General features: G+C 54.0%; 1 protein-coding gene across 1 annotated transcript in view; it reads left to right on the top strand.

Annotated features, from left to right (window-relative positions):
* Window positions 1–4219: 4219 nt before the first annotated feature.
* Window positions 4220–25934, top strand: part of NPR2 (natriuretic peptide receptor 2) — a 34319-nt gene continuing 12604 nt past the window's right edge. The window contains exons 1-4 of the mRNA XM_083702636.1: window positions 4220–5181; window positions 18330–18532; window positions 19661–19774; window positions 25009–25144. Of these exons, the coding sequence (XP_083558762.1) occupies window positions 4413–5181; window positions 18330–18532; window positions 19661–19774; window positions 25009–25144 (1222 nt within the window). The 5' untranslated portion in view covers window positions 4220–4412. The remainder of the gene's footprint in view (window positions 5182–18329; window positions 18533–19660; window positions 19775–25008; window positions 25145–25934) is intronic.

Genomic DNA, 25934 nt, shown 5'->3' with positions numbered 1-25934 from the left:
AAACTTTAATAAAAACTAAGAAAAGAAAAGTACCATATGTGCTGATAGCACGGAAGCTGCATTTCCATCACTGGCCAGTAGGCGGCACTCTCAACCTAGACAGGTGGGACCAGGAGGCGCTGCTGGGACCCCGGATGCCCCCCCCCTGCTTTGTCTCCCTGGGCTCCACCATGACCAGCAACCTCTCCATCGATGCTGAGCTGGACAAGCTTATTGGCAAGGCAGCCACAGCAAGGGCTCGCCTCTCCGTCAAGGTATGGGAGAATGTGATGCTGGTGACCAAGACCAAGGTGAAGGTCTACCATACAGCCTGCTGCTTTGTGGACGTGAGTCTGGACAACTTACAACCCTCAGGAGCGATGCCTCAGCACCTTCCACATGCTCCGTATCAGGGAGATTTGGGGCATCAAACGGCAGGGCAGAGCTTCTGGCAAATATGTGCTCCCCCAAGCCCAGGTTCCCAGCATGTATGTCTCCGTGATGTCGTCTTCTTCTTCAGATCACCAGTGTGGAAGCAATGATTCTTCAACATCAACTTCTTGGGACTGGTCATGTTGTTCGGATGCCTGATTATCGTCTTCCAAAGCAGCTACTCTCTTCCAAATTTAAGAAGTGTAATGCTGGTGGTCAACAAAAGAAGTTTAAAGACTGTCTCAAGGCAAGTCTAAAACAATGTAGTATAAAGGTAAAGGGACCCCTGACCATTAGGTCCAGTCGTGGCTGACTCTAGGGTTGCGGCGCTCATCTTGCTTTATTGGCCGAGGGAGCCGGCGTCCAGCTTCCGGGTCATGTGGCCAGCATGACTAAGCGAACCAGACAGTGCGAACCAGAGCAGCGCACGGAAACGCTGTTTACCTTCCCACCAGAGCGGTACCTATTTATCTACTTGCACTTTGACGTGCTTTTGAACTGCTAGGTGGGCAGGAGCAGGGACCGAGCAATAGGAGCTCACCCCGTTGTGGGGATTCGAACCACCGACCTTCTGATCAGCAAGCCCTAGGCTCCAATTGGAGAACAGCCTTTACCAAAGGTGTCATGGGCTTTGAAAACACTCGAACTCAGGACACGAGGGAGAAATGTGCTAAGAGGAAGGCGTGTTTGGCAAACCCTCACCGTGATCAACTCCTACCTGGAAACCTATGTCCCCACTGTGGAAGGATGCATAGATCCAGAATTGGCCTCCACAGTCACTTACGGACTCATTGTTAAAACCGTGTTTATGGAAGATAATTTGTCTTTGTTGGCTTGGTCATGTACACAGAATGGAAGATGGCAGGATTGCCAAGGATCCTTCCCTAGGGGAAACCAGGCCCCTTGGCAGAACAACTCCGCATTACAAGAAGCATGCAAAGGAGACGTGAAGGCTGGAGTGATGATCGCAGTACCTGGAGACAGTCAGATACAGCAGTGACCAGAGGAGGAATGACCGCTGGGAGGAGCAAAGAGAAGAGAAACGCCCTGGTCCATCTGCAGCAACACAGCCAGGCACCTTCACCTGCCCAGTTGCAACAAAACATGTCTCTCCTGCTTTGGTCTCCACAGCCACAGCAGGCGCTGCAAGCTCCCAGCCGTTTGACTCCCCCCCCCCCAAAGGCACACACCTTCATTGTCTCCCGAGGCAGACGGGTGCCCCCAGCTCTGCTGGCCGTTGTGATGTCCTCCCCCGCCAAATCTTTGGGCTGGACCAAAGTTCTCTTCCCTCTGTGGCCAGTGGAGAACTATGGGAGAAGGAAGACTCGGCCAGGACAGGGGCCTCCCCACCGGCCCGGCCCTGCCCACACCAACTTCGGGACCCCAAAACACGTCGGGGCCGGGTCACTTCGCGGCCATTGCCGGGAAGGGGTCCCGCCAGCATCCCTAGGCGGAGGGAGGGGGCGCCTCGCGCTTGCCTCCTTCGCATTCCGGTGACGGCGGGCGAGGGCTCCCCACATACTGCCCTCCATCCAGGACATCGACAACGCAGAGGAGCCCGAAGAGGAGGAGAGGCGGAGCGTCGCCTCCTTCTGCCGCCAAGGCTGCAGCGACTTCGCCCGCCTCTCCGAAGCGGCGCGAGCATGTGGCCTCGTCCCTCATCCCGGAGGGGGCGCCCGCGGTCTGTACGGAGCAGACAAAAATAAGTGAATTTCAGCAGCCTAATTCAGGAGAGATGAGTCATTTTGGTGTCGAATGAATGCTGTTTTTGTTAAGATTATTATTGTTGTTGTTAATTAAATTTCTATACTGTAGACTATACCTTCACCCGAAGATCCCAGGACAGTTTACAACAGAAACACACAAAATGAGAAGACAAAACAGAAACAGAAGCAAACCCTCCCACAAACACATTTAAAAAACCACAGAATGTTAATCAGCCGAATACCCGGTGAAGAGAAACCTTTTCCCCTGGTGCCTGAAGACATGCTGAGATTCCTGCATTGTAGGCGGTTGGATCGGTGGAAGGTGCTCAGGTGAGCAACCTGGCGGCCGAATTCTGCATTCGTTGAAGTTTCCGAACCACCTTCAGAGGCAGCCGCACGTATAACACGTTGCAGTAATCTAAACTTGATTAAACAATTGGGAGTTGGAAATCCTTTTCAAATCATCCAGAGGTCAACCAGTAGATGCCTCTCCGCCTTTTGCAGAGCGGCGATTTTGGCTAAGGTCCCTGAACAGAAATAGGGGGAGGGCGTGCATGTTGACGGGAGGATGCTGGCCTGAGACATCATTGTTCACCCCCCTCCCGCTTTAGAACTCTATTGCATTCGTATCTGCTGAAGGCGAGAGGATTTGTTGCAATGCTTGCAGAGAACCCGGGGTTCGCCAGGACGAAACCGGGTCATTTGAAGAAGTTATTTCCTTTTGTGTGTTCAGAATATATAGCCCCCACCCACCCCAGCACCAGAGTGGCTAGGAGGATCGGGGGGTTATCAAACCGGGGCGCCACCACAGGCCGGGCTCAGCGCTGCCCAATGGCTCGGAGCATCAGTATGGGAAGATCCGAGAGCATCTGAGGCACAGCCAAGGCACCAAACACGAGTCCTACATGCACACGACTCCTCACATCGGGTCGTGCTTCTCGCGCTGCTCCTCAGGGTCCCTGGGGCCGCCCCTAATGCTGCGCTGGGGGTATCTTGACCCCCTTCCACTAATGAAGGGGAGTAGGACTCGAACCACTGGTTGTTTCAAGAAAGGCGATTCCGACTCAATATCAGGAAGAACTTTCTGGTGGCAAGAGCTGCTCGGCAGTGGAACGGGGAGAGACGGGGGACTCTCCTGCCTTGGAGGTTTTGAAGCACACGTTGGATGATCATCTGTCATGGATGCTTTAGCCGAGGTTCCTGCACTGCGGGGTTGGACTAGATGACCCCGGGGGTCCCTTCCAACTCTATAATTCTATGTTCCTCCCCATATCTGCGAGTAAAAAGACCCCCAAGGCTTCGGGGCTGCCCTTTCCGCCCACTTTGCCGGGTCTCCGGTGCTCTCCTTGACTGCCGCGCCCTAGCGAGGCATCTGAGTCGCCCTCGAGATTTCTTTCCGGAGAGGGCAAGCGAGAGCCAATGGAGAGCCTCGCCTTTGGCCCCTTTCCACCGGCAGCTGCCCGGAGGAGAGGCGCGTCTCCGGCTTCTTCAGCCGCCACCGCAGGCTGGACTCCGCGCACAGCTTCCAAGCGGCTTGGACGGCGCTCCCGCCCGGTTCCTTCCATCTGGAAGGAGCAGAGCGAACCAAGAGGCTGCTGGATCCGCGGCTAGGATAGAAAGAGAGCCGGCCTCTCCTGCTCCGCTAGAAACCCTCCAGAGAGGCCCCGAGGAGGAAGAGCCAGCCCCGCTCCGAGGCGCCGAGGGCAGCGTGTGCGCTCGGGATAGTCCGGGTCGCCGCCGCCGCCGCCGCCGCCGCTCCGTGGCCCGCCCGAGCTTCCCTCGCCCAAGGAGCGCCGGGCTGCGAAGCGAGCAGGACGCTCGAGGGCGAGAGCGCGCGATGGAGGCGTCCCGGCAGCTGCCGCGGAGCCGGCAGGCGGGCGGGCCGCCCTCCACCCAGCGGCCGCGTTCAGTAGCAGCGGGCCAGGTCCTGCCCGGCGGGCGGGATGGAGCCGCGCCCCGGGCCGCCGCCTCTGGAGCGCGGCCGCTGGGCTGGTGGGGCGCCTGGGCTGGCGGCGTCGGAGGACGCGGACGGAGGCACCAGGGGGCGCTGCCCCCCCACGTCTGCAGGCGGCTCTGGCACGGCGTCCGGAGGGAGGCGCAGGGTGGGCGGCTGGGGCTGGCCGCGGAGGGGGCGGCCTCTCCTGGGGAGCGCAGGGCAGCCCGGCGGCCCACAGAAGGGATCCGGCGGCGCCGCGGCGGCAGCAGCGAAGCGAAGGAGGTGGTGGCGAGCGGCAGCGGCCCCCGGGCAGCCACGCAGCAGCCGAGCGGAGCAGACTCCCTCCTCGCGTCCCCGCCATGGCCTCGCCAACGACGTCGCTGCTGGTGGTCGCCGCCGTGGCCCTGTCGCTGTCGGCCGCCTCGTCGGGCCTGGGCGAGGGCGCCAACGGGAGCGCGGCCGCGACGGTGGTGACGGTGGCCTTGGTGCTGCCCGAGCACAACCCCAGCTACCCGTGGGCCTTGCCGCGGGTGGGCCCCGCCGTGCGCCTGGCCCTCGAGGCGCTGGAGCCGGCGCTGCGGGCCGCCGGGCTGTCGATGCGCACCGTCAACGCCACGTCGGAGCTGAACGGCGCCTGCTCGGAGTCGGTGGCGCCGCTCCAGGCCGTGGACCTGAAGCTCTACCACGACCCGGACGTGCTGCTGGGGCCCGGCTGCGTCTACCCGGCCGCCTCGGTGGGGCGCTTCGCCTCGCACTGGGGCCTGCCGCTCCTCACGGCCGGCGCCGTCGCCTCGGACTTCAGCCACAAGAAGGAGCATTACACCACGCTGGTGCGCACCGGCCCGTCCGCCCCCAAGCTGGGCGCCTTCGCGGCCCTCCTGCACGAGCGCTTCAACTGGAGCTCCCGCGCCGCGCTCCTCTACGTCGATCGAAAGACCGACGATCGGCCCTTCTACTTTACCATCGAGGGCGTCTACCAGGAGCTCCGCCACGCCGGCCTCACCGTCGGCTACCACATCTACGCGCCCCGAGACAACGCCAGCAGCAGCAGCAGCAACGCAGGCGGCGCCGCAGACGATGGCGGCGGCCCGGACACCGCCGTGCAGTTCATCCGGGCCAACGGGAGAGGTGAGCGGGTCGCTTGGGGGCCGCCTGCTGCTGCTGCTCCTGGACGGGAAGGGGGGGCTCGTGACCCGGGTGCCTGCAGTCCATCCCACCCTCCCACCTCCGTCTGCATGAAGCCCCCGCCCCAGCCCCGCTCAGACTGCGGGCATTTCCCGGCGAGACGGCACCTCCTCCGCTGCCGTCGGGCCTCCTCTGGGCCGGAGATCGAGATCTCTGTCACGAGTTGGGCTCTGCGACTCCGAGAGGGGACGGAGGGGGGCACTCCTGGACTGGTGGGGGGGGGGGGAGCCAAGGCGGAGGAACTGCCCTTGTGTGGCCACGGAGAAATAGATGCCCCCCCCATCCCAGGGCCATCCATCCATCCATCCATCCATCCATCCATCCATCCATCCATCCATCCATCCAGGGAACCCGGTTGGAACTATCTCAGCATCTACGAGGACCGCTTGGCAGTTTGGGGTGGGGGTGGCGCTCCCAGACCCCGAAGCCGGATCGAGCCCTCCACTTTCCGGGCGCGGGCGGGGGGGGGGGCCGCTGGCCAAGGGCAGCCTGACACTCCTCCTTAATGGATGCGCCAGGAGGCACTTATCGATCCGAGCTGCAGCTGCGGCTGCTAATGGAGCCTCTTCGGCTGCTGCTGTGTCATCGGGACGGGCACGGAGCCCGCCTGAGACAGCCAGGGAGGGAGGCAGGAAGGCGTGGGGCGGGATCAGCCCCCCCGGCCAGGCCGGGGGAAGGGGCCTGGCCCGAGCGCCTCTGCCGGACGCCCCCTGGGCCAGCGGAGGGGCGAGCGCGCGGCCGGACCGGGGGCCGAGGGAAGCGGACGCAGGAGCGCCGTCGTGCTGCCGGATGCGCCGCGCGCTCGCCTCTCCAGCCTCCGCCGCCGCCGCCGCCGCACCTGGCCAGCTGCCTCCGCGGAGCTTTCCGGGGGCGTTTCTGGCGCAGGCCGAGGGGCGCCGTGAGCGAAAAGAACAGCTGCTGCTGCTGCTGCTGCCGTCGCCGCCTTCTTCCGCGAGGAGGCTGTCGCCCCCCCGCCAGCCCCGGGCAAGAGGGCGGACCCCCGGCCCGCTCGCCGCCCCTCCGCTCCGGCCGGCTGCCCAGCGGGGACCGGACGGATGGGTGGGCGAGCCGGCCCGGCCTGAGACGGGGCTCCGGGGGCTGGAGGTGCCTTCCAGTGCCGCTGCCTTGGGGCCGCGCTGGGACCCATCTCAGGCCGGTCTTTGTAGGGAAGAGCCAGTCTGCCTGCCTGTCGGGAAGCCGCCGCCTCTCCCCCTTCCAAGAGGGGGAAAAGTTTATTGCTGCGTCTTTTACGACGGGAGCTGGGTTAGATTTAAATGTGAGAATTTCAGGAATGTCACACCCCTGGAAGGCCGGCCGAGATGTTTGATGTCTCCTGGCTGACAGTTGCTGGGAGCCCAGAGGAGACGGCGGCCCCGGTTCTCTCTCCCTGCACCAAAAAAACAACCCCGAACTGCCGCTGAACTCCTGCCTGACCTTGTGGCTTGAGAATAGGGCGGGAGGTTCTTCCCCAGCCCTTCCTGCAAGCACAGGCCAGGCTCCCGTGAGATGGCCGGAGGGCTGCGTTGTGGGGGGAGGCAGAGGATGGTCCTGTCCTCTGCTCTTAGGGGAGGGGGGTCTGGCCCTCGGAGAACCAGCTTGCTGCCTCTTGCTCCGGTCTGAGGCTCTGCTGGGATCTTCTGGTCTGCCTGACCCTTCACTCCCCCCCCCCAGCCCTGGGCCTTCTCTGAGCAACCCCTTCCCCAGCCCCCTTCTCCCTTCCTCCCACTTCATACTTTGGCCCTCAAGCATCTTTCTTATGGCAGACTTTTGTAAAATCTACAGCACTCACCTGGGAGTCAGCCTCACTGAGCTGCAGAGGGCTTGTGTTGGAATAGACACGCATAGGATTGTGGTTTAAATTAAAAACGCCTTCAACATCCCTCAGAGAATTTTGGATGTGAGTGCTCTCCCTCAGTCTTCTTGGGGGCTCCACAGCTGTTGCACAGCAAATATTCACCTAATCTTTGATCTTCAGCATCAGAGTTTGAAATTCCAAGATTAGGCAGGAGACAAACAGGGTCTGAGCTCAGCAAGGTCCTGGGCACTTTGGAGGAGCTGTTTTCATCAGGATTGCAGCTGGGGAGGAAAGGGTTAACCCACTCTTGCCTGCTTTGATCCTGATAATTACTGCCCTCCCCCACTCCAAGAGGCTGCTATTTAGATTAAAGAGAGTGAGAGAGCACATTACATGCAAAGACACATTTAATGTCATGTCTGATGTGACCCAAACCTAGAGCCTGAAACAGAACTTTCCATGTTGTTGACACACTTTTTAGACATGCATCATTTCGTGACACAGTAGTTCAGTTTTACTGGCAAACTGACAGGCTGCCTGCTCCCCTTCCAGCCCCAGAAGGAGAGGGGGTGGGGAGGTGGTTGCAGGTCAGCGCAGTGCAAGCACCCTGACAGGCACACCCTAGTTCCTCTCCCAGTGTTTGCACTGCATCAACCTCCCCTCCCTTCCTGGGGAGCAGCAGCAGGTTGGAGACCCCAGGTTGGAGGCCCTAAGGGGGAAGGCAGAGCTGTGAGCTGCAGGCAGGGGCAGGGGAGAGGCCCTGCAGGGAAGGGCTGCCCCAGAGGAGCCTGTTGCAGCCTGAGCCGAGGCTGGCAGCTTGGCCAGAGCAGGCAGCAGAGCAGAGAGCTGTCATCCGTCACCCCTCAATGCCTTGTGGCAAATCTTCCTTCCGCCCACACTGTGATTTTTATGGCTTAAAGCTGAGGGCTAAATTACATGTTTCATGGGAGATCCATTATTAGCGGGGACATAACAAGTGGGACCTGCACTGAAGTGTGCGAGCCAGTCCCTCGTGCCATTTCCCAGGGCACTTCATTCCATCTCCCCAACCCCAACTGTCTCTGAGCATTCTGTGCAGGCTCAGAGTACTGTTTTTGTCCTTCTGCAAGCTGCTGGCTGTCTCTGCAGCTCCTGCTGAGGCTTCTCCCCTCTTGCACCCAGATACAGGCGGGTCATTTGGGTCGACCAGAACAATCCAGAGAATGGAGCAACCCTCCTTTGCAGAAAGGTTGCAGCGTTTGGGAATTCATAGCTTGGAGAAAAGAGAAGTAAGAGAGGTGGCATGGTATATTTCTTATTATTATTGAATTATTGAATTTATATGCCACCCTATACCCGAGGGTAGAAGTTTATAAAATGATAGCAGGTATTAAGGGAGCATGGCTGCCTCTCACAATACTGTACAGTGGTCCCTTGCTTCTCAAACTTAATCTGTTCCGGAAGTCCGTTCCAAAACCAAAGCATTCCAAAACCAAGGCGCGTTTTCCCATAGAAAGTAATGCAAAATGAATTAATCCGTTCCAGGCTTTTAAAAACAACCCCTAAAACAGCAATTTAACATGGATTTTACTATCTTACAAGACCATTGATCCATAAAATGAAAGCAGGAATCAATGTACTGTACTATAAAATAAATAAAACAGTATTGTAGATGATAAAAATTAAAATTATTATTTTTTTCTTACCTGCACTGATGATAATCATTGAATGGATAGGGGGATAGTCTCATAATCCAATCAGTAGCTGAACTGGGTTCCACACAGTCACAAAAACAAATTAACCAAAAGAGCCTCAAAAACAAAAACACAAAATAAATAGCAAAAACAAAAGCTCCAAACTTAATCCATTCTGGAAGTCTGTTTGACTTCTGAAATGTTCAAAAACCAAGGTGTAGCTTCTGATTGGTGCAGGTGTCCTGGAATCAATAGCCGACAGCCGCATAGAATGTCTGGGTTCCAAAAAAGTTTGAAAACTGAAACACTTACTTCCGGGTTTTCGGCATTTGGAAACCAAGGTACCAGTGTAACTTGTGGGCATTCAGTGAAGCTGAATGTTGGAAGATTTGGGATGGATAAAAGGAAGTCCTTCACACAGTGCTAACAGGCAATGAGAGAAATTAATGATGGAAAATAATGAGTATAATTCTATTGTTCTTATATTCTAGTTTTCTATGCCCATAATGAATTTCATGTTATTCAGCAGCATGGTGTCACAATCCCCCTTCCAACGTGGCCACCTTAAGGTTGGTCACAGAGTGACCTGGGAGCCCTCACAATGCTCCCCTGCTGCTTTTTGGCTATTGCGATTTCTGGTGTGAGATTTGTGTCCATTTATAGCTTTATTTACTTATCAAAAACACTTGTATACAGTACTGTAGTTTCATAAATTTCAGAGTGGTTTACAACAATGACATATATACAAGAGAAAACACATAACAACTTAAAATCATAGATCATCAGCTAACAAGTACAGAAGGTTTTTTTCTGAATTGCCTGAATAAGGCCGGTGGCAAAGAAAAGTTTTCAGCAAACTTAGAATGAGAGGTGCCTTCGAAATCTCTATGGAAGAACATCCCACAGGACTAGGCTGATGACACCCAAGGCGGACTTTCTTGTTCTTGTCAAAGGAGCTTTGCCAACTCAGGGAACAGCCAACGATGCTCTTGCAGATGATCTTGGTGCCAGAGCTGGGATAGAAGGCATCAGGGAGTGCCTGGGGTGCCCTGGAGCTAAGTGGTTCAGGACTTTGTAAAGTAAAACAAGGACTTTGCCCCTGCCCTGATAGTGTATGGGCGGCCAATGCTGCTGTTTATAATATCATAATAATAATTTATTATTAATACCCCGCCCATCTGGCTGGGTTTCCCCAGCCACTCTGGGCGGCTCCCAACAGAATATTAAAAACAGCGATAAAACACCAAACATTAAAAACTTCCCAAAACAGGGCTGCCTTCAGATGCCTTCTTAAAGTCACATAGTTGCTTATTTCCTTGACATCTGATGGGTGGGCATTCCACAGGGAGGGCACCACCACCGAGAAGGCCCTCTGCCTGGTTCTCTGTAACCTCCCTTCTTGCAGGGAGGGAACCACCAGAAGGCCCTTGGAGCTGGACCTCCGTGTCCGGGCAGAACGATGGGGGTGGAGAAACTTCTTCAGGTCTACTGGGCCTTTGAGGCCGTTTAGGACTTTAAAGGTCAGTAGAAACACTTTGAAATGTGCTCGGAAACATACTGGGAGCCAATGTAGGTCTTTCAGGAGCCAATGTGGTCTCAGTGGCCGCTCCCAGTCACCCTGGGCCCCCATCAGCAGTCCAGCTGCCTTCCATCCGCTTTGGTTAGTAGCCCAGCTGCATCCCTACCTGGCCAGGGACAGCCTCACTCCTGTCGTCTATGCTCTGGTAACCTCTAGGTTAGATTGCTGCGATGTGTTATAGATTTAGCTGCCTCTGGAGATGGTTTGGAAATGTCAGCTGAAGTGCAGAATTCAGCAGCCGGGTTGCTCACTGGGACAAAACTGCTGACCATATAATGCTGATCCTGGTCTAACTGCAGGCACAATTCAAAGGGCTGGTTTTGACCTATAAAGCCTTAAATGGCTCAGAACCACAACACCTCAAGGACCGCCTCTCACCATATAAGCTGATCCAGACCCTGAGGTCATCCTCTGAGGCCCTTCTTTGTGTGCCTCTCCACGAGACATCCAGAGGGTGGCAACACAAGAAGGGGCCTTTTCTGCAGTGGCTCCCCATCTGTGGGATGCTCTTCCCAGAGAAGCTCACCAGGTGCCTTCATTATACAGGTATAGGCACCAGGCAAAAGCATCCCTCTTCAACCAGACCTTGGGTTGATTAACAGCCTTAGGACCTTTTAAAAGTGGAGAGGGGGTTATTGTTTTGTAGTTGCCTTTATTCTGCATTTTGTGGCTTTATTCTGTATTTTTATCTTGTGAACTGCCTTGAGATCTTCAGATGAAGGGCAGTATAAACATTTAACAACAACAACAACATTATTCTGCCCCAGACCCCAGGGTAGCCCTGCACAGCCCTGGTTTACAGTAATCCAGCCTTTAGGTTGCTAATGAATGGACTATAGTGGTCAGGCAATTCATTCCCTGACCAGTATTCCTATTGCACAGAGACGGGCCTCTCTGTCTGGTGCAGAATTGCAGAAGGGCTTTTTATGTCAGGCTGGAAGGAGAGCAACTGAAGGAGCCCCTGGTGTTCTGGAGTCGGTGGTAGTATTGCCGGATCTGGCATGGCGGGCAGAGCTGGCATCTGTGCGTGATGCAGGGCCTGCCCCTGGGTCTGCTTCTCCTCAGATGGGCCTGTCGCTGCTGCTGCTGCTGCTGCTGCTGAGAAGCTGTTTTAGGTTAGGGGGTTATCTGTCAGCAGCCTGCTGTGGGGGAGAAGATTCGCGGTCAAAGGCTGGAGATCCTTGGTGGGGCATTGAAGGGCCTTCAGCTGGTTGCTGGAGGGGAAGGCAAGTGGTTCTCTGCCCTCTCTTGCAGGAGGCGGCTCCTCTTGGTTCTCTGCCTTTTTCTCTTTGTCAGATGTGTCTTGTTGTCTAAGAAATGCCTGACGTAAATCACCAATAAGTGCAATATTATATATCTGGGTCTGAACAAAGGCAGTGGCCTCCTTTCGCAACACAGCTGCCAGTTAACTCAGCAACACCAAGTCCATCACCTGTCATGGTGCTGAAGGCCCTTCATTCTTTTGCAGGCTGCCTAGTTCTAACTGAGTAGTCCTTGCCTGGACTTTGCACACTTCATTTCTCTCTCATCTTCCTGCTTACAACCCTCCCTCCCAATGGGTGAGTGAGGGTTTCTGCATCCGATGAAGTGGACTCGAGACCACAAAAGCTTATTATGCCGCAATAAAGTGGCTAGCCTTTAAGGTCACACAAGACTCTTGGGTTGTTTTTGGTTCCTAGGAGTTGCAGCCACAGAAAACCTCAGTTGTTGCCAGGCCTACTTCTCCTCTTCTTCCTCTGCCTCCTCCATCATAAATTTGCTTAAATTGTCTTGTAAAGCCACCTCTAAGCTAGTCACTTCCACTCCTCTAGCATTCCTTATGCCCAGACCACACTGCTTAATATACAGTGGTACCTCGGGATACAGACTCTTCAGGTTACAGACTCCGCTAGCCCAGAAGTAGTACCTCGGGTTAAGAACTTTGCTTCAGGATGAGAGCAGAAATGGTGCAGTGGCAGCAGGAGGCCCCATTAGCTAAAGTGGTGCTTCAGGTTAAGAACAGTTTCAGGTTAAGAACGGACTTCCAGAATGAATTAAGTTCTTAACCCGAGGTACCACTGTATTCTCATCAGGGCTTTTTTTCAGCTGGAACTCACTGGAACTCAGTTCTGGCCCCTCTCAGGTGGGCACCATTGAAATTATAAGAGAACAAGGGAGGCGTTCATGGTGAGTTCTGGCACCTCTTTTTCTAGAAAAATAGCACGGCTTCTCGTGAAAAAAGGCCACTTGTTCCCACCCTCTGTTTCTATTTTTCATCCTCCCTTTTATCCCATGACTGCGAAGGTCACTCGGGACCCTTGTGGGAGGGGCTTTGTCAAAAGCTTTTGGGAAAGTCCAGGTCTGCAGGGTCTTATCAGACCCCCTCTGTCCACTTGCTTGCTGACACTTGAAGAACTCCAAGGGGTTGGCAAAGAAGGACTTGCCTTGGCTGCAGCCAGGCCGCCATTTCCAAAGCGAGGCTTGTCCTTCTGTATGGTGGACAGCCCTTCATCAAGCTGTCAGTTTTTCTGTGATGGGAGTCAGGCGGACTTTGATGCCAGCCAGTCCTTCAGCTGAACTCGAATTCCTCTCCCTGCCCGGAAATCTGGAAGGCATGCCTGGACTCTGCCGGGGCTCATCCCAGGCTGCCGGTTCTGGTGCAACCTAATTTCCTGATCTCATTTCCCTCCCATCTGTTTTTGCCTTTGGAAGCAATAATGATTCCCTGCCCCCCCTTCAAGGGTGCCAGTTGCTCTCCCACCCTAACCAGAGCCACTTGAGACAAAGGCGAGGGAGGGTCTGGAGTCCGAACGGTGCCCTGGGGCCCGTGACCCTTTGCTGGTGTGACAGCGTTGGTGTGCTGCATCAGAGAGGCATGGCCTGCATTCCAGGCAGCGAGGTAGTCGTGCCAATGCGCCGTGTGTGCCCTGGAGGTTGGTCTGCTGCCTGCCTGCTCCTCAAAGGCCAGAGCTGGGGTTCGTGCAAAAGGGAAGGTGAGAGAAGGGGGCATTCAGGGGCTCCCCTGGGCGACTGTGTGGGCTGCCCGATGTCCCAGCATCTGCTGCCTCTCCAGCTGTTGCTCAACATCCCTTGCCTGCCAGCTGGGCCAGGTTGGGGCGAGCGCTTCAGGCCTTGGTGGGGAAGGAGGGGGCCGTGCTTCCTGGAGAGGTTTGGAGAGGGCCTTCCTCCCCTCCTCTCCTCTCTGGAGAAGCTGCAGCCCACTTTCCTAGGGCAGGCAGCCTGCTGTGGGCCAGGGCTCCCCCCATCATGTGCCACGCAAGGAGCCGCCCCCTCCTTCCTGTAACTGGAGCTGGCTGGCGGGGCCCCTCTGTTTCCAATTACGGAGCCAGGCAGAAGGTGCTGGAATCCGGGAACCTGCAAATTCTTTCTCCACAACCGCAAACCCAAACATGTTTTTGTGCTGTTTCTTCTCGCTGCCTCGGCTGCGCCAGGGCTGCTCCTTCGCCATAACCTCGGAGTCGGGAGAGGATGGGCACGACCTGGACCGTGGTCTGGGCACAGCAGTGGGGCCGGAGGTCTGAGCTTGACCCCTGGGAAGACGGAGGCACTTTGGGGGGGCGGTTCCCATGTCCAGAGATTTCTGTCTTTGTTGCTGGAGGCTCAGATAGCCTCAGTGGCTAGGAGTGACTTTCACCAGGTGTGGCTGGTCTGCCAACTATGGCCATTCTTGGGCAAGGGAAATTTGGCCATGGTGACACATGCATTGGTAGCCTCAATGTGCTCTGGGTGGGGGGCCGGCCTTGGGCTTGGTCTGGAGGCTGCAGCTGGAGCAAAAGGCTTGACTGTTGATGGGGTCAGATGATCACCAGCTCATCATGATCCAAAGCTTACATTGGCTGCCCATACGCCACCAGGTCAGCTTCAAGCATCAGCCGAACAGATTGGATCACACTCATCCTGCTCAGTCCCTGAGGTCCTCAGTGGAGTCCCTGTCCCTGGTCCCCCAGGACTCAGATGCCTCCTTGGCTCATCTGTGTGAAGCTAACTCCCTCCCCGTTGAGGTCAGACAGGCCTCCTCCCTGGGGCAGACCCTCCAAGTCTCCCTATTTTTCCAGGACAGGACCGGATTTACAGAAGCCGTCCCGGTTTCTGATTTGACCCCAGAATGTCCCACTTTTCCTTAGGACATCCCTATTTTCTTCAGAGAAATGTTGGAGGGGATGGAGTTATGTGACCCCTGAGCCAAGGAGATAAGATACATCCTTTTGAAGACTTCTGAAGGCAGTCCAGGAAGATTCTTAGTGTTTTAAATTTTTGTTACGTTTTCATATACGGTATGTTGGAAGCTGCCCAGAGTGGCTGGAGCAGGGTATAAATACTAAAAATATCATTATTATTATGGAATAGGACGTCCCTATCTTCACTGGAGAAATGTTGGAGGGTATGATGTTGAACCTCCAGAGGCTACTCAATGCCTTTTTAAAAATTTATTCCAGCTGGCTTTTTAATTGAATTCTGATGTGAAACGTTTAAGTCATTTTTAGTCTTATTGCATTGGGTCTCTTGTACGCTGCTTAGAGATGACTGTGATTAGGTGGAATACAAATGGTTGAAACAAACAAAGGCCGGGCAGCCAGAGATTTGTGGCAGCCCTCTCTCCAAGCCCCGAGGCTCACGGGGCTCCTCTCCTTCCAGCCTGAAAAAGGCTCCCTCCCAGCTCTTCAAAAAGCTGCCAGGCCAAACCTGACAGATAGCTCAGTGCCTGGGTGGGAGACCCCCTGGGACCCCCAGGCCCCATCCCTGAAGTGCCATGATATGGGACAGAATGTGAGGAAGGAAATCATATGATCAAGGGCTTGGAGCAAGTCTTTGTCATTTACAAAGAAGGGCCAATAAATGGTAACATGCCCAAGGCGTGCACAATTATGAATGGTGGTGAAGATTCTCTTTCTCTAACTCACCCAATGAAACTGAAGGCTGGAAGATTTGGGAGAGACAAAGGGAATTGGCACTTCTTCACAGGGTGCACGGTTCAATTGCTGCAAAACATGATGGCTTTAAAGGGGGATTAGACAATTTGGGACGCAGGTGGCGCTGTGGGTTAAACCACAGAGCCTAGGACTTGCCGATCAGAAGGTTGACGGTTCGAATCCCCACGACGGGGTGAGCTCCCGTTGCTCGGTCCCTGCTCCTGCCAACCTAGCAGTTCGAAAGCACGTCAAAGTGCAAGTAGATAAATAGGTACCACTCCGGCAGGAAGGTAAACGGCGTTTCTGTGCGCTGCTCTGGTTCGCCAGAAGTGGCTTAGTCCTGCTGGCCACATGACCCGGAAGCTGTACGCCGGCTCCCTCGGCCAGTAAAGCGAGATGAGCGCCGCAACCCCAGAGTCGTCTGCGACTGAACCTAATGGTCAGGGGTCCCTTTAGGCTATCGGTGGCTTCTATCCATGCTTTGCTTCTCCTTTTGGAGGCAGAAAACTCTGCATACTGGGATTCCCAAGGAGTGGGAGAGAGAGTGCTCTTGTGCTCAGACCCCACTTTCAGCTTCCCCATAACGGGCACCTGGTTGGCCAGCCCCTGTGGGGAAGAGGATGCTCAAGCAGGTGGGCCCCCTTGGGCCTGATCCAACAGGCTCTTCTTGGAAACTGCAGGAGGAGAGAGATGCTCTTGTGCCCCCGGGTCCTGGATGCTGGGCTAGATGGGCCATTGGCCTGGTCCAGCGCCCCCTCTTCCGTCCGTATGAGCCAAGCCATCTGAGGAGCTGAGGCCGGGCAAGGCAGCAGGCATGCAGAGGGTCTCCCTCCCTGTCATTGGGTCTTAGCCAGGGGCTGCAGCAGCCCCCCACCTTGTGGTCTATGCTTCTGGGCAGGTGGCACGAAGGGAGCTGGGCTTAGGCTGTCCTCTCTGGGTACCCCAAAACGGGAGCAATAAAGAAGAGCAGGATAGCCTGACGGAAGCAAACCCTCAGCCCCACAGCCCTCCAGGAGCAGCAAAGAACCGGTCAGGAAGCACTTCAGACGCCCTTGCTCTTGAGGAACAATGAAATGGAAGGACTCCTGGCGCCTCCTTGGAGAAAGACAGCCGGCCTTTAAGGACCAGATGCTGCGAGAGTCTGTGCCCTGACAGGGACTCGGAGGAGGAGGAGGAGGAGGGTGGCGGCCTGGACAGAGCCGATCTGCTGCTGCAGCAAAATCATTCCTAGGTTATAACAAGAGGGAAAACGGGTCGTTTGTAGCTGAGTCCAGTGGTCCCTTGGTTCTCAAACTTAATCCGTTCTGGAAGTCCGTTCCAAAACCAAGGCGTGCCTTCCCATAGAAAGCAATGCAAAATGGATTAATCCATTCCAGACTTTTAAAAACAACCCCTAAAACAGCAATTTAACATGGATTTTACTATCTAACAAGACCATTGATCCATAAAATGAAAGCAATAATCAATGTACTGTACTATAAAATAAATAAGACAGTATTGTACATGATAAAAATTAAAAAAATTCTTACCTGCACTGATGATAGTCATTGTTTGAATGGGGGGGCGGGGTTTGATCCATTTCCACAGTCACACAATCCATGAATTAGTAGCTGAACTGGGTTCCACACAGTCACAAAAACAAATTAACCGAAAAAGCCTCAAAAACAAAAACACAAAATAAATAGCAAAGAAAAAAGCGTCAAACTTAATCCGTTCTGGAAGTCCATTTGACTTCCAAAATGTTTGGAAACCAAGGCACAGATTCTGATTGGTGCAGGTGCCCTGGACACAATAGCTGACAGCCACATTGAACGTTCGGCTTCCAAAAATTGTTCGAAAACAGAACACTTCTGGGTGTTTGGTGTTTGGGAACCAAGGCGTTTGAGTACCAAGGCACCACTGTACAGAAATGCAAGTGCCTTTAATCCAGGGGTCATCAAGGTTTACCTCGCCTGGGCTGGTTCACTCCAGCTGAGATCCCTCCATGGGCCAGATTGTGTGCGTGCCTGTGATTTTCAGTGTCTGCATCCACATAGATGCGATTTCCAGCATCACGGAAGTGAGTCCTTGCACCATGCTGCGCCGGTTTAGCGCAGTGCATGGGGACTCGCCGAGCGGGAGGCTTGGTTTGGGGGGGGCTCGTGGGCCAGTTAAATGACCCCCGTGGGCCGCTTGTGGCCCATGGGCCTTAGCTTGCCTACCCCTGCTTTAATCCTTTCCTCCTTTTCAAGGCTGGCAGGACCATAGAATCATAGAGTTGGAAGAGACCACAAGGGCCATCGAGTCCAACCCCCTGCCAAGCAGGAAACACCATCAGAGCACTCCTGACATATGGTTGTCAAGCCTCTGCTTAAAGACCTCCAAAGAAGGAGACTCCACCACACGCCTTGGCAGCAAATTCCACTGTCGAACAGCTCTTACTGTCAGGAAGTTCTTCCTAATGTTTAGGTGGAATCTTCTTTCTTGTAGTTTGGATCCATTGCTCCGTGTCCGCTTCTCTGGAGCAGCAGAAAACAACCTTTCTCCCTCCTCTATGTGACACCCTTTTATATATTTGAACATGGCTATCATATCACTATCACCTGCTGACGTGTGCCTTTGTTCCTTCTGCATGTGTCCCTCTTTGGGAAGAGAGGGCTTGTCTCTGTTAGGATATACAGTCATTCCATTCCATCTTAAAAAGGAATAGGCATGACTGCTGTGTGTCACATGCCTGTTTACTTCCAGCACAGATCTGCTGGGAACTTTTGTTTGTATGTTGCTTTTGCTTTTAGCTGCTTTTTGCTGGAGACGAAGGGAAGCAGACATGCTTTTCCTTTGTGCCTGAACTATGCTGAATAAATGCTGTAAATATGCTTACACATTTCTCTGTCCGCCACTTCTGCTGTGAGAAGATTTATGCACGGGGCTCTAAACGTATCTGAGGCTCGTCTCGCTGACCGATGCTGTTCCAAGGGAGACCGGTGGTCGTCCGGCTGCCGGCCGGTGGCTGGAGCCAGCTGGGGCCTGCCTGATGCCCCCGTCTCCCCGGCAGCATCCCAGCAGGCTCCAGGTGTCCATCCTGCCTGTGCCTGTTTTGGGGGCTCCCCCTGCCTCTGCCTGAGCCCCCTCCCTCTGTGCTCTTCCTCCCTCAGTCATCTACATCTGTGGGCCGCTGGAGATGCTGCACCAGATCCTGCGCCTGGCGCATTACGAGAGCATGACCCTGGGAGACTACGTCTTCTTCTACGTGGACGTCTTTGGAGAGAGCCTGCGAGCCGAGGGCAATCGGGAGGCGGGCAAGCCCTGGCAGAGCAAGGAGGGCCGGGACCCAGGAGGCCTCCAGGAGGCCTTCCGAGTAAGTCCAGCAGCGGGGGCGGGCGGGGGGGGAAGGGAAGGGACACCCTGAGGATCATCTAGTCCAACAAGAAGATGTGGGCCATGATGAAGGCTGGTCCTGGGGCTTCAGGGCCTGCTCAGGAGGGAGTCCAATGGGTGCATCAGATGATATGACTTAATCTTAAAGACAAGAGTACCTCTGAGCAGGCACAGAGGGCTTTCCTCTTGGGGCTTTAAGCAAGGCCAGCTTTCTTCTGCTGCCAATCTGCAATTTTGGACCAGTATGAAGTAAGCAGCACATAGCACACAAAACACTACCAAACCATTCTACGTTCTAAATCTTATATTAATAATCCAAAAATTGAGAGAACAAGCTACAAAATCTGCTACAAAAGCCACAAATAGAAAACTCATTCAAATTGTGTCCAAAAGGAAGATTCAGTCTTTAAAGTTCCTTTAGCCAGGCTCCTGTAGATATCAACAAAGGTAGGTTTGATCAAACAAAGTGTCAGCGATGTTATGCTCATGGGTTAGATATCAATGATCCAATGCCGCTGTCAACAAAGATGTAACATCACCGACACTTTGTACCTTGTTCTCTCAATTTTTGGATTATTAATATAAGATAGAGAACGTAGAATGGTTTGGTAGTGTTTTGTGTGCCGCTTATGTGCTGCCTACTTCATACTGGTCTATAACAAGAATTGGCAGCAGAGGTTCATTTCTTCAGTATCTGCAATTGTGGGCAGAGCTTTTGGGCTGAGTTAAGAAGACTGGTCCACCCTGGCCCCCCTGTGAGTAACCCCAGACTGCAGGTACTTTTGGCTGGTCAGGTTCAGTTGGGCCCCTCACTGAGGGTGAGAAGGCAGCCGGGGGCCCAGTTTGCCTAAGGAGCTGAGAGAGGGGAGGAAGGCCTGGCCTGGAGCTGGAGCTGGAGCTGGAGCTGGCAGGGCCTCGTGCCCCCCCCCCCACGGTTTCGGCCTTGTGTGCTGACTCCTCATGGGTGCCTCTGTATAGGGTGACCGGGTGCCAGAGGTTGGGTGGCCATCCATCATGGATGCTTTAGCTGCATCACAGGGGGCTGGACTAGATGACCCTTGGGGTCCCTTCCAGCTCCGCCATTCACATCCCCTTGCCTCTCTTGCAGACGGTGCTGGTGATCACCTACCATGAGCCCCAGAACCCAGAATACCAGAGTTTCCAGAGCCAGCTGATCCTTCGTGCCCGGAGGGAGTCCAACGTGGAGCTCAATGACTCGCTGGTAAGTCCCCGTCCCCCCAGCTCCCCCTCTGGAGGAGAGAAGCCCACACTGTGGGGCCAGAGGCATTCCCCCTGGCCAGCTTGGGGGCTGCGGAGGGGGGCACAGAGGGACTGGCTTCAGAGCAGGGAGCAGGCAGGCAGGCAGGCACTCCCTGTGGCCTGGGCTTTGAGGTGAGGGCCTTTGCCAGGCTGAGGGGAGGTGCTCCAAACGGGGAGCCAAAGATGAGGAGAAAGAGGGCGCTGTGGGTTTGGGGGGGATCTCCCTTACAGCTTGCGCTGGGCAGCATTTTTGGGCAGGCAGCAGAGGCAGCGTCTGTGGCAGAAGGACAGTCAGGCGCCACTTAGCATCGAAAGGGTCACAGGGCAGCCGTGAAAGGGATTTCTGGGAGGGACCCCCCAGGAGCTGAGGAGCATCTGGTCCCTCCAGGGAGGGTGAGCTAAATGTTCCCCAGCCAAGATGCTGGTAATGGGCCTTCAGAGACAGAGGGGAGCCAGTCGAGGGGGCAAAGGTAGCAGATGGGACCGTGTGGCGTAATGCCCCCAAGCATTATTACTGTATTTTTAGAATGGGTTAGTCTTCTTATGCAAAAAAAAAGAAATGTCCCAAAGCGATTTGACAGCAAAATAAAATGCAAACAGACAGAAAAGTGAATGGAAAGCCAAATGATGTCATTTAAAATGACGTGTTCTCCTGGGGATCTTCAACTGGTCCAGACCTGAGATCCAGCCTGCACCAAGGGATCCCCTTTTGCACATTCAAGCTTGATTTATACAGTATCGATGCTAAAGTGATAATTCCCTTGTTCCATTAGTATTATTGCTAAGTGATTTTTGCACTGGTTCTAGGCTGAAAGGCTGAAAACACTCTGAAAATCAGTGGTGCTGAGCAATCTCTCTCTTTCTCTCTGTAAATTAAAACTTAAACCTCCTGCCCCACATGTGTAGGAGAAATAGGAGAGCAAAACAGGCTGTGAAGCCCTTTTGGCAGAGTATAAACACTTATGTGCTGTGGCAGCTTAGCGGAAGCTATCCTTCTTTATTTGTGGTCTACTGACCTTCCCTTTTCTTTGTCCTTGTTGCTAAGAATGAACCACACATTTTAGTAAGATAAACTTATAAGGTTTACTTACATTTCAATGCAGGCAGCAAATACATCAAAGTCGTATGCAGGCAAAAATACTGCTATGTTACAAAATACAAACTTAGTTTCCAAAATGGAGTCTGGGTTTTGATTGGAACCCAGGCATGTACATCTACTCACATTGCTGGCTTGAAAGAAGAGAGAGAGCGAGAGAGAGAGAGAGAGAGAGAGAGAGAGAGAGAGAGAGAGAGCGCGCTCAGGCAGGGAGGAAGTAGATAAGACTATCTCCTCTGTTAGAAATTTCTGCAAAAGCATTAAGGAAGTAACCTCAAACAGCCCCTTCTATACTTCTATATTGATTCAGGAACTCTATGAGTGCCAGACCCTCGTGTGCCTGTCTGGCAATCATGCATTTGTGATTTTGACTGGAAATGCCACAAATAGGAGAATGTGTCCCAGCCCAGATGCCATCTGTGGCCTTAGCTGGTGTCCCACATGGCAGTAATAGCCAGGCCCATGTCGAGGGTGGCAGGGGGCAACACAGTCCTCCCTACAGCTACGTCGGCTGCGCCCCCAAGCCATCATATGCAACTGGACCAGCTGCTCTGTCATTTTATTTTAACCAGACTCCAGTCCCAGGCCTCAGACTAGCTCTGTGTAGGCCTGGCAACAGCCTTGCTCCATCTGGGATGCCCTCGCAAGCCCCCCATGGCTTCTGACCCACCGACTGAGGTCCCGTGTGCTGCAAAGTCTGGGGAGCTCAAGTACCTGGGGCTCAGAGCCCCTTCCCCAAATCGACAGGCATCTTGGAAACGTCAGAGAAAGGAAGGCTCTGGGGGTGAGGTGGGCGGCTGCAGTGATCAGGCTCCCTGTGACCAATCTACAGGAAGAGCAGAGTCCGCCCTTGTGGTCAGTGGCAGAACCTGCTCTCAAGGAGCTCTCCGTCTAGCAAAAGGGGGCAAATGTCTCCCTGTGTTCTTGCTGGCCAGCGTGACCCGGCAGTTTCTGGGGATGCCTGCATTCATAGTTGAATAGAATTGTATAGTTGGAAGGGACACCAGGGGTCATCTAGTCCAGCCCCCTGCAATGCAGGAATTGATATCCTTAATTTTAAAAAAATCACATTATTAATATTGCTATGTTATCGGTGCTTCTTGAGGGTGTTCCCCGAGTCAGTATGGCTTAAGGAATTTATCTCCAATGGAAATTCCGAACCAACAAAAATAATTGGGAGACAAAGATGTGATTTACTTCCCAACAAGGAAAAGCTAAAAGAGTTTTGGGCTTTTAGGTTTAGAAAGAAGGAAGCAGGACAAGATGAGAGGTGTTTGTGTAACTCAGCACAGTGTGGGGAGGTGGGGGCTTTCTGCCTGCCTGCCTGCCCTCCTGGGAAACCCAGAACTCAGCTCTCCCTCAGAGATGCTCCTCCCAGCATCTTTGTGTTGTTTCTTCCTGTGCGCAGGAGGAGAGTCACCGGCTGGCTGGCTGGCTGGCTGGGGGTCCCTGAACCAAGGTCTGCCCCCTTTGGCCACACTTTCTATGCCTTGCAAAGGGGTCCTGGGGTGGGGAGCCCTTCCCTCTCCCTGTCCATTCATGTACCAGGATGAATGTTGTTGTTGTTGTTACATTTATCATATTTTTTTGCTCTATAAGACTCACTTTCTCCCTCCTAAAAAGTAAGGGGAGATGTGTGTGCGTCCTATGGAGCGAATGCAGGCTGCGCAGCTATCCCAGAAGCCAGAACAGCAAGAGGGATCACTGCTTTCATTGTGCAGCGATCCCTCTTGTTGTTCTGGCTCCTGAGATTCAGAATATTTTTTTTCTTGTTTTCCTCCTCCAAAAACTAGCTGCGTCTTGTGGTCTGGTGCGTCTTATAGAGCAAAAAATATGGTATATGCATCTCACAGCTTGTGTGGGATAGGTGATTGGCTGGTAGCTCTGGGAGCCTTCCCAGCATGTGACGGGAAAGAGAAAAGGGGAACAGCTGGCTGTGAATGGGCTTGTGGGTGGGTGTGCGGATGGGTGCTCCTCCTCCTCTGTTTTCCCATGAGTGGCAATGGGTGCCAAGTGTTGGGCTGCTGGTCCTGATGGCTCTGCCTGCCTCCAGAATCAGAGGCTGCAATGCTTCCGAACGCCCATTGCTGGAAACCCCAGGAGAGGAGAGGGCTGCTCTCGGGCCTCAATCCTGCTTGCTGCTTTTCCGCCCCTGTGAAAACAGGATGCTGAGGTAGATGGGCCGCTGGTCAGATCCAGCAGCCTCCTCTCCTGCTCTTGTGGTGGGGGAGGCGATGACGAGAGTCCTGATCTGGGACAGGATGTTGCAAGCTTGATAAAGATCAGCTGCAGAGGACCAGTCTGGAGAGCCTCTTTCTCCTGCCTGTCTTGGAAGATGGAGAGGGGCTTCTGTGCCAGAGGCAGGGACACAAAGCCCACCGTTCTTGGGGTGAGGAGCTGAGTCTTTCCCTCCCCGTCCCCGGAAGATCTTTGGGGAGGAACGGAAGCTCTCCTCCCCAAGGTGTGTGCCTGGAGGGGAGACCTTGGAGCTCAGCCCAAGCAAGGCCCATCTGCACCCATCTTTGCGGACAGGAAGCTGCCCCCCCCGCATTGCTGTTCCCCGCATTACTGTTCCTATTTCCAGGCTTCCTCTCCCCCCTCCCTCCTGCTCTGCCAGGGAGCTCGCTGCGTGGCCCATGACCTAGCAGGGTGGTTGTGAGGAGAGCATGGGGGCACCCCCCTGCCCATTGCTGCAGCCATGGGGTTCTGAGAGGAGGAAGGCAAGGTGAGAAATAAATAGGGAGGCTAAGAGGAGTCAGAGGAAGAAAAGTGGGATGCCATCAGCTATACAAAGAGGCTGTGTTACAAATTCAGATATATAAGCTAGGTGTCAAATGGTTCCTTAAACCAGGGTTACGGTCACCAAAATGGAATATCTGGTTGTCATTTTGGGGCAAGATGGCTCTGAAGTCTTATTTTTCAGATGATGGACTGACTGATTGATTATCAGTTAAACATCTGGCTAGTTCAGATGACAACCCTGAGCTAGGTTAAGAATTTTGAGAACTTCAAGAAGAAAAGTCACTTCGAGGGACAGTCCACATATATCCTGGCCTATTCCTGCAGGAGAGTATTAGTGTATGAAAGCAGCCCAGAACCAAGGATCCCCAGGCCTGCAGATGGTGGAGACGTCAGGCGCCATCCTGGCAGCCAGGCATCTTCACTTGGTCGCAAGTGGCAGAGAGCCTGGCTAATTTTGAACACTGCAAAGAGGGTGTGGTGGGAATTTGGAGGAGAGGAATCTTCTTCCTCAGGGGCCATTTGCTGAAGCCATAGAATGGCAGAGCTGGAAGGGATCCAAAATGTCATCATCACGTCCAACTGCCTGCAATGCAGGAATCACAGATAAGGATTCCAAAGAGCAGCCCTTCCTCTCTGTAAAAATGGACATTTTGGTTGGGGTGGAAGGGGAGTGGAACTGGGAGGCCTGAGAGGAAGTCCCTGTGCCTGAAGGGGGATTCCTTCCGTGGGACATTCCTGCAACATCTTCTGAACTTGGCCAACGGTGAGGACATAAGGAGACAGCTGCTCTGTCCCTTGGGTGCTGGTCCCCCTTGACCCCCAGGACCTGAGAGGGATGGAGGCTGGACAAGGCTCCTCCAGATGCACTGCTGAGTCCCAGGGGCTGGGCCTCTGACAAGGCTGTGGGAATGTTCAGGGAGGCGTGAGAGGATATATTGTTTATTAATATCCTTCCTAACTTGGGCTAGCAAGTTCCTTTACTTAGCAGAGTTTTACATTTCCCTTTTAAACGCACAGCGGGTAGCTGGTTGCAGGCTTGTGTGAGCCTCTCACTATTAGGTTCCTGGTAAGTTCCCTTAGATCCCTCTTAAAAGAATAAACACACCACAATCTTGTGTAAAGTATATAAAAGAAGTTTACTCACATTATCAGTTCACAGTTGGATCCCTGAAGGCAGACTTAGTTACAAAGTGTATATATATGGATCTACCCCATATAGGGGGTTAATCCCAGTGACTGCAGTCTGGCAGTCACTGCAGTTCACACAACAAAAGGAAGACGGAAAAGAGGGAGGTTTTGCTTTTGTTACCTGCACAGGTAAGGTCACACCTTTCTCTCTGTCCCCCCCCCCATGGCAGAAGAACCTTGTGGCCGGCTGCTTCCACGACGGGCTCCTCCTCTACGCCATGGCCCTGAACGAGACGCTGCAAGAGGGCGGCACCAAGCGCAACACCAGCCGCATCCTGGAGAAGATGAAAGGGCGCAAGTTCCAGGGTAACTGGGCGCTGGAGGCTGGCGGGGCAGGGCGGGGCGGGGCAGGGGGCATGGGGGAGGCAGCTGGCAGCTGGCCTGAGTGAGGACAAGGCAGGCAGGGGCGGGCGCTCACGCTTGGAATGGGTCCCCAGAGCATGATGATGTGGGAATGTTCAGGGTGGCAGGAGAGGATATATTGCTTATTAATGCATTCCCCTTCACACAGCAGAAAACTTGTTGCAAACTCATGTGAGTTTCTTAAGACAATACGCAATTCAGTCTGGCTTGTCCAGATTGAAATGTGTCCTAATATTTTCCTGGTAAGACCCTTTGAATCCCTCCTGAAAGATTAAGGACACCACAGTCTTATTCATAAGCAACAAAAAGAAAGTTTACTCTTGATCAGGCAGAGGACAGTGTGATCCCTGAAGGCAGGCTTGAGGCTTAAAGTTACATACAAACAGGTTTGCCCCATAAGGGAGATTTACCTTAGTGGCTGCAGGTAGCAGTCCAGCAGCTCACAGGACAAAAAGAGGAAACAGGGAGGTGTGCTGCATGACTCGTCCTTTTGTTACCTGGACAGGTGAGGTCACGCCCCCCCTTCTATCACATGAAAAAGGAAGGATGCTCCAGCCAGGAGGAAAAGGAAGTTTTGACTGGCTATACCAAACATTCCCTCGCATGCCTTCTCTAGCATTGCAAGGAATGTTGCACTTGACTGCTCCCAGTGGATTACATCCCACAGATGACAAGGCAGGAGGCCATCTCTTCCTCCTCCTCCTCCTCCTCGCCCGCCATGTTTCATGAGCAG

This window comes from Podarcis gaigeae (assembly GCF_964106915.1).
Source record: "Podarcis gaigeae genome assembly, chromosome: 11".
NCBI lineage: Eukaryota > Metazoa > Chordata > Lepidosauria > Squamata > Lacertidae > Podarcis > Podarcis gaigeae.
Note: the sequence above shows the minus strand (reverse complement) of the source record. Positions and strands in the feature narration are given on the sequence as shown.